Source organism: Callorhinchus milii, unplaced genomic scaffold (assembly GCF_018977255.1).
Source record: "Callorhinchus milii isolate IMCB2004 unplaced genomic scaffold, IMCB_Cmil_1.0 Scaffold1064, whole genome shotgun sequence".
Taxonomy (NCBI): domain Eukaryota; kingdom Metazoa; phylum Chordata; class Chondrichthyes; order Chimaeriformes; family Callorhinchidae; genus Callorhinchus; species Callorhinchus milii.
In genome coordinates, this window is record NW_024705805.1 from 5535 (window position 1) to 13138 (window position 7604).

Sequence of the window (7604 nt, forward strand, 5' to 3'; positions counted from 1 at the left end):
GGCGAGGGCGAGGGTGGGTCGCCAAGCAAATCGCAGTCTGATTGGGGTGCAATGCAGACGACACGTGGAATCCCGGCTTAGAAGCCACCAACTTCTTGCCCCGGGCTCGGGCCACACCTCACCTCACAGCATACGGGAGGGCTGAGGAGTTCATGGAGCGAACGTTTCGGGAGGTGGTCAACCCCACGGCCACGGAGGGTTCAGAAGGAGAGTGAAAGGGTGACCACTTGGCGGGGCGGGGCAGGAAGAGGGGACGGGCAGCGGGGAAGTGCCCTGAGAGCGTGGCACTCACAAACCGGTTCTCTGTCCTGAATACCGGTCAGGGCGACGGTACCTCCGGGGAGGGGAGACGAAAGCAAATGGACGCACAGGGAGAAGAGCGTCAACGCCATCGTCATTGGGGACGCAATGGGGAGAGGAGTAGACGGGCGTTACTGCAACCAAACACGCGACGCTCACGTGGTCTGCCGCCTCCCTGGATCCTCACGGAACGGGACAGCCACCACGAGGGTCTCGCTTGACCAGCTCCGAGCTGCTCTGTCCGAACAACGAAGGAACGAGAGACACGGACACGTTGATGAATTGTAAGCGTTTATTGATGACGACGTTCGAGTTAATATTTCCCCCCTTCCGGCCACCTCGGGCGACCCAGGTGTGGGGGGGGGTGGGGGGGGGGGACCAAAGGAAACCAAAGAGAAGCCAATTCGGCCAAAGACCGGAACCACCAACAGGCGTTCTGGTACCTGAAGCCCCATCACACAGGTCGGTTGACGCGAACCGCGGGACAACTGACCTGTACGTGAAGGTTTCCCTTCATCATTTGTTCGAAGCAAAGAATGACCTGTGATACATTCGCATCCCGTTCCCCCTCGCGGCATGAAATTTAAACAGTATTTCTCCCCCCCCCGTTACCCCCCCACCCCCCCGCCACCCGAAACACCCATCGTCCAACGAGCCCAGAGAGTCACGGTGCGATGGGTGGACGCTGTGGAGCTCCAGCGAGAGTAGGGGAGGCCTCGGCTTTACAGCAGATACGCCAACCAGGCAAAGGCCAGGGCCGCGCCGGTCAACGGAGGCATTCTGACAGCCGGGCCGCGTTACACAGGTCGGTCGTGCAGCAGAAGGTCTTCAAGGAGACGGGGAAGCCCAGGTAATTTTGCTCTATGTTGAACTTGCAGCCTAAAGGTGCGAGGCAGCCGGCAAGGTAGACATTTTGCCCCCCTGTAACAAGAGAGGCCGACGGTTATAGCGACAAAAATAATAATAATACTATTAATAATCGTAGTAATCCTCGCACTCGATGCGTCTCCGGGACGCCTCAAAGCTCTCCACGGGATGGGCCGGGAAAATAAATGGACCGCGTGTTGTGTGGGCGGAAGGACGGCAGCCGCTTGCGCACCGCAACGTCCCGCAAGCAGCCCGTGGACGGAGTGACCCGAGGCGAGCGCTCTGACCGCCGAGCAAGACCTCGGAAGGTCTCCGGTCGAGGCGAACGCGCGAGGAGGGGGAACTGAGGCAAAGGGGGTAGAGCTCCTCGAACGAGCTGTCAGGTCACTTACCCGCCTGGGCCACGCCCTTGTAGCACCGCTCGTCGGCTCCAGCGCAGGTCCGCGCGCCAGACACGCACGGCGTTAAACTTGCATCGCAGTGATAGCATCGCAGGCCGTCTCCTGTACGTGGGGTGGAAGCGCGGGAGCCGTTAATGACGTTAATAATAATAATAATAATAATAATAATAATCCTCGCATTTGATATAGCGCTGTTCACGTCGGGAGGACGTCCCGAAGCGCTTCACAGAACACACTGTAAAGTGAATTGACTGTGTATTTGTGGGCGAACGCGGCGGCCGATGGCGCACAGCGACGTCCCCCAAACAGTCGCGGATTGAAAATGACCAATTTCTTATTGTTTTGGGTTTTGGAGGGTTTATTATTAGGCTCTGTGCGGAGTGAGGAAAGTTGCCCAAACGTTAGCCGTGCGTTCGACACGGCGCCTTATCGTGTCCTCGAGACGTCCCGGAGGGCCTTCGTGGATGGAGTGATCAAATGGTTTTTTTTTAAAAAGGAATCATTTTAATAAAAGGAACCTACTTACAGCCACGTAAACAGATGCGTGAGTGTGTGTGTGTCTGTGTGTGTGTGTGTGAGTGCGTGTGTGTGTGTGCGTGTGTGTGTGCGTGTGTGTGTGCGTGTGCGTGTGTGCGCGCGCGTGTGTGTGTGCGGAGTCAGGAAACTTGCCCCACATGTGGCCCCCGACCTGACCCGCCCCGGAATCAAACCCACATCCTCTCGCTTTCTTTCGAGGAGGTCTCCAACGACCGCACTCTGCGGTAACTCCCTCCTTGTGGGCTTTAGTCCTGTGGCTCAGCGGTTAGAGCACTCGCTTTGCGAGCGAGAGACCTGCGTTCAATCCCCGGCAGAGGGCCAAACCTCGGGCAGGTTTCCTTCCTCCACACAGAGCCTAATAATATTCCCTCCAAAACCCAAAACAATAATAAATTGGTCATTTTCAATCCACGACTGTTTGTGGGACGTCGCTGTGCGCCATCGGCCGCCGCGTTCGCCCACAAATATACAGTCAATTCACTTTACAGTGTGTTCTGTGAAGCGCTTTGGGACGTCCTCCCGACGTGAACAGCGCTATGTCAAATGCGAGGATTATTATTATTATTATTATTATTATATTCCTCTCTGACCCGCAGACCCCCTAACAACCTGTCCCGCTCCCCCCTTTCAGCAGTCTCCGTCCCGCTCCGCGTCTCCCGCCCGACCCGCTCCACCCTCAGCCACTCCTCCCATCCCCGGACCTCCATCCCACAGTCTCTTCGCCCGGCTCCCTCCCTCGCCTCCTTTGCACCTTCCTCTTCGACCGCGCCGTCAGCCGCCCTCCTCCCTCTCCGCTCTCCCCTCATCCCAACCCTGCGCCGCCCCCCACCCCAACCCCCCAACCCCAGGCTCGGGCTCCCGATCCCCCACCACCGCTCACCGTACGAAACGCTCAGGAGCAGCAGCGACCCGAGCACCAGGAGATACTTCATCCTCGCTGTCCTCGCGGTAAAGATCCGGCAAATAGATGTGAGAGGAGACGGAATAAAGTGCCTTTCGCCACCGATACAGAAAACTCTGACCCACTCCTGTTTGCCGAAGCTTTTATAAGTCCTTCAGGTGAACCGGGAGTATCAAAAACGACATTTACATAATAATTAAGTTTCGTTTCTTCACTGCATGAAAGTGAAACTACAATAGTACATCTCAGTCCCCCCACCCACACCCCCAACCCCACCCACATCGTCCTTGCATTTGATATAGCGCTTTTCACGTCGGGAGGACGTCCCAAAGCGCTTCACAGAACACACTGTCAAGTGAATCGACTGTATATTTGTGGGCGAACGCGGCGGCCGATTGCGCACAGCGACGTCCCACAGACAGTCGTGGGTTGAAAATGACCAATTTATTATTGTTTTGGGTTTTGGAGGATTATTATTAGGGCTCTGTGTGGAGTAAGGAAAGTTGCCCGAGGTTTGGCCCTGACCCGCCGGGGATTGAACTCGGGTCTCTCTCTTCTCCAACGGCGAAGGGGAGGGCGCGGGGGACGAGCAGGAGGACCGGTGCCCGTCTGGCGGAGGGGACGGGTGGCGGGTTGGCGAGTGAGGAGGTCGGAGAGGTAGGGAGGTACCAGGGAGCGAAGGGGATTCGAAAGCTTAAGGCCACATTACACAGGTCACTCGTGTAAATCATCGGTGAGACTGCACTCGGAGACCGTCACCGGTCACCGCAGTGCAAAAAAGTGTACTGGAGAACTCGAGAAGATACGGAGGAGGGCGACCAGATTGAGTGAGGGAGCGGAAGGACTGGACTGCGGGGAGCGACTCAGTAAATCGGGCGCATTCACGCCGGAAACAACGGGAAGATTGAGAGGCGAGACACGTATCGCTGTCTCGAAAGACTCGAAAGGGGCGAGAGACGAGGTCGAGGTCGAGTGAATAATAACCATAATAATCCTTGACGTTTGATATGGATCGCGTCCATTTGCGGAAATAGGACCGCAAAGCGAATTCGGCTGCGCATTGGTGGGCGAAACCCGGCAGCCAAACTGCGCGCAGAGACGTCCGACCAACGGTCGTGGATTGAGTGACCGAGTTGTCGTAATAATAATAATAATAATAATAATAATCCTCGCATTTGATATAGCGCTTTTCACGTCGGGAGGACGTCCCAAAGCGCTTCACAGAACACACTGTAAAGTGAATTGACTGTCTATTTGTGGGCGAACGCGGCGGCCGATTGCGCACAGCGACGTCCCACAAACAGTCGTGGGTTGAAAATGACCAATTTATTATTATTGTTTATTATTTATTATTTATTTATTAGTCCCAGGAATGTAGGAACTGGAGGAGGCCATTCAGCCCCTCAAGCGTGTTCCGCCTTTCTGTAAGGTCGGTGCCTCGACTCCGACGCCTCTATCCCAGAGGATGGAGTTCGAAATCTTTGTCCTCACTTTCGAGGCCCTCCGCGGCTTTGCCCCCTTTCCGCCTCTCCGACCCGCTGTGACCCCCCCCCCCCCCACCCACCCCCCCATCAGCCTGTCCGCTCCCTCCGTTCGCCTCGGCTTCTTGTTCGACACTCAACCGTCCTTGAGGGGGAGAAAGGAGGGCTCCGACCTGCTCCGTGTCTCCCGCCCAAACCCACCCTTCGGCCCACCCTGCCCCCACCCTCTGGAACCCCATCCCACACACTCCCTTCGCCTCGCTCGTTTTCCCTCGTCTCCTCCGAGGCGCGCTCTCACGGCCCTCCTTTTCGACCGTGCCCTCAGCCACCACCTGCACCTATGCCCTCCCTCACCCCCCAACCCCAACCCCGCCCCGCCCCGCCCCGCCAAGCTCGGGCCCTGATCCCCGACTGTTCAGTGCCCCCCCCACACCCCCCACCCCCGAGGCGAAAGGCGTGTCATTTTGTGCGGCTGGTACGAGCCGCGGATTACCTCAGTAGACTTTGACTCTGTGAGTGGGTGTGAGGGCCGGGCCCGGAATGCAGAATTGTCCTTTAAGATAAAACTAAGAGTGACGTAAAAGTGCGGTTTATGATACCCCCAATTCACCGGAACCTTTTATAAAGGGTTTGGAGCCAAAGGTGGACTACGAGTCAAGAGTTCCCTCGTTTCGGCGACGAGAGCTCTCGTGGGTCTCCTCTCACGTCTATTTGCCGGGTCTTTGTACCACAGGATACAGAGAGGATGACGTATCTCCTGGTGCTGGGGTCCCTGCTGTTCCTGGGTGTCTCCTACGGTAAGGGTTTGGTTATTATTTCTTTTTTTAAAATGAAAGCAGTCGCCTCGCAAGCGAGAGGACCCGGGCTCGATCCCCCGGGCGGATCAGGGCCAAACGCGAGGCGGGTTTCCTTGCTCCGCGCACACACTCGTGCCTCTGTTTCCTGGTAAGGAACCTGGTTGTTAGTCAATTGGCGGATAATAATAATAATAATAATAATGATAATAATCCTTGCATTTGATATAGCGCTTTTCACGTCGGGAGGACGTCCCAAAGCGCTCCACAGAACACACTGTAAAGTGAATTGACTGTATATTTGTGGGCGAACGCGGCGGCCGATGGCGCACAGCGATGTCCCACAAACAGTCGTGGATTGAAAATGACCAATTTATTATTGTTTTGGGTTTTGGAGGACTATTATTAGGCTCTGTGCGGAGTAAGGAAACTTGCCCAAGGTTTCGCCCTCTGCCTGGGATTGAACTCAGGTCTCTCACTTGCAAAGCGAGTGCTCTAACCACTGAGCTACAGGACTTCCACCAATCGCTTTTCTGGGGGTATTGATCCCCTAAAAAAAAATAAGCGGTCACTCAATCCACGACTGTTTGTGGCACGCTGCTGTGCGCACGTTGGATGCCTCGTTTTTGTCCATAAACTAAACAGTAGATTCACTTCACAATGTTTCCTAAGAAGCGCTTTGAGACGTCTCGAAGGTGTAATGAGGCGCTGTATCAAATGCAAGTATTATTATTATTATTATTATTATTATTATTATTATTCACCGCTTCTGTGTTTCCCCACATGCAGGAGACGGCCTGCAATGCTATAGCTGCAGCGAAACCACCCCTGTGCCGTGTATGTCGGGTGAACGGACCTGCGCTACAGCCGCTGAGCAGTGCTCCAAGACCGTGGCTAAGGCTGGTGAGTGATCCGACGGCTCGTTCGGGTCCCCGGTGAAATTCTATCTCTTACCTCAGTCCCTCCTCATCCTTTCACCTCAACCCGAGATCTTCCGGGATGTTATCCGGAGTCCTGCGGCTCAGCGGTTAGAGCAGTCGCCTCGCAAGCGGGCGACCTGGGTTTGATTCCCGGGGCCCGTCCGGGGCAAAATATGAGGCGGGTTTCCCTGACCCGCGCGCGCACACACTCACCTCCGTTCACTCGGCAGCAAACGTAGGAACCCGGTTGTCAGTTGAACGGTCGGATCGCTTTTCTGAGGGTATAAAAATCCCTTCCTTCCCCCCCCCACCCCACCCCTCGTCCAAAAATGAACGAGACTAATTTGGTCGCTGCGCGCGTGAGGCGGCAACGTTTTGCCCGCAAAAACCAATTCGCTTCACCACCATATATTCTGTGAAGCACTTTTCAAGCATCTCAACGACATGATAAGGCGTTGTTTCAGATGCAAGGATTATTATTATTATTATTATTATTATTATTATTATTATTATTATTATTATTATTATGATTATAACCAGGTGTCTGTACTGTTACAGGGGATCATGTGGGGTATTTAGCGGGCTGTGCCATACCTGAAGTGTGCAACCTATACGCGGAACAAATTTTCAATGGCGTGAAAAACTCCATAGAAACCTTCTGCTGCTCGACCGACCTGTGTAACGCGGCCCCGGCTGTCAGAATGCCTCTGGTGACCGCCGCGGCCATGGCCTTTGCCTGGTTGGCGTATCTGCTGTAAAGCCGAGGCCTCCCCTACTCTCGCTGGAGCTCCACAACGTCCACCCATCGCACCGTGACTCTCTGGGCTCGTTGGACGCTTGGGGTTTGGGGTGGGACGTGGGACGGGGGGGGGGGTAACGGTGGGGGGGAAATATTGTTTGAATTTTAACCCGTGAGCGGGAGTGGGACGTGAATGTAGATTTGCCGATCGCAGGTCATTCTTTGCTTCGAACAAATGATTAAAGGAAACTGTTCAGTTGCCCTGTGGCTCATGTTAAGCTTCGGCCACGTTCTGGGTCTCTCTCTTAATAATTAATAATCGCGGCGCCTGATACAGCGACAATAAAGTGCACTCACACAGTAACGGCTCGGAGCGCTTATCAGTGGCGGAGCTTGACTCGGAGCCAAGGCGGTGGGCGGGGGGGGGGGGGTGCGGGGGTGGAGGGAGGGAGGGAGGGAGAGGCGGGAGGGATTGAGGGAGAGCATTCCAGAGTTTCGGGGCGTGGTGGCTGAATGCACGACCTCCAATGGTGGAGCGGGGGGGGTGGTGGGGGGGTTGGTGGGGGGGGCGGGTGGGGGGGGGGGACGAGCAGGAGGCCGGGCGTTCAGACACTCTGCCCCTGATGAGATACTCCAGTAGCTTATCATTCTACTGATAACATCA

At 55.4% G+C, this 7604-nt stretch overlaps 2 protein-coding genes across 2 annotated transcripts; one reads left to right on the forward strand and one right to left on the reverse strand.

Annotated features, from left to right (window-relative positions):
* Positions 1-693: 693 nt before the first annotated feature.
* LOC103191545 (sperm acrosome membrane-associated protein 4-like) lies at positions 694-3268 on the reverse strand. The gene is made up of 3 exons (XM_007912540.2): positions 2986-3268; positions 1560-1670; positions 694-1221 (listed from the first exon to the last, which is right to left on the reverse strand). Exons 1-3 carry the CDS (start codon positions 3035-3037, stop codon positions 1067-1069), a joined length of 318 nt encoding a protein of 105 aa, XP_007910731.2. The 5' UTR covers positions 3038-3268; the 3' UTR covers positions 694-1066.
* Positions 3269-5110: 1842 nt separating this feature from the next.
* LOC103191541 (lymphocyte antigen 6 complex locus protein G6d-like) lies at positions 5111-7201 on the forward strand. The gene is made up of 3 exons (XM_007912537.2): positions 5111-5284; positions 6071-6184; positions 6760-7201. The coding sequence occupies exons 1-3, from the start codon at positions 5233-5235 to the stop codon at positions 6957-6959; spliced, it is 366 nt and encodes a 121-aa protein (XP_007910728.2). The 5' UTR covers positions 5111-5232; the 3' UTR covers positions 6960-7201.
* Positions 7202-7604: the final 403 nt, after the last annotated feature.

Coding starts and splice junctions, on each gene's coding strand:
- LOC103191545 (XM_007912540.2), bottom strand. CDS start 3,037: ATGAAGTATCTCCTGGTGCTCGGGTCGCTGCTGCTCCTGAGCGTTTCG. Junction 1,671..2,985: donor GCTCCTGAGCGTTTCGTACG/GTGAGCGGTGGT, acceptor CCCCACGTACAG/GAGACGGCCTGCGATGCTAT. Junction 1,222..1,559: donor CAAGGGCGTGGCCCAGGCGG/GTAAGTGACCTG, acceptor CTCTTGTTACAG/GGGGGCAAAATGTCTACCTT.
- LOC103191541 (XM_007912537.2), top strand. CDS start 5,233: ATGACGTATCTCCTGGTGCTGGGGTCCCTGCTGTTCCTGGGTGTCTCC. Junction 5,285..6,070: donor GTTCCTGGGTGTCTCCTACG/GTAAGGGTTTGG, acceptor CCCCACATGCAG/GAGACGGCCTGCAATGCTAT. Junction 6,185..6,759: donor CAAGACCGTGGCTAAGGCTG/GTGAGTGATCCG, acceptor GTACTGTTACAG/GGGATCATGTGGGGTATTTA.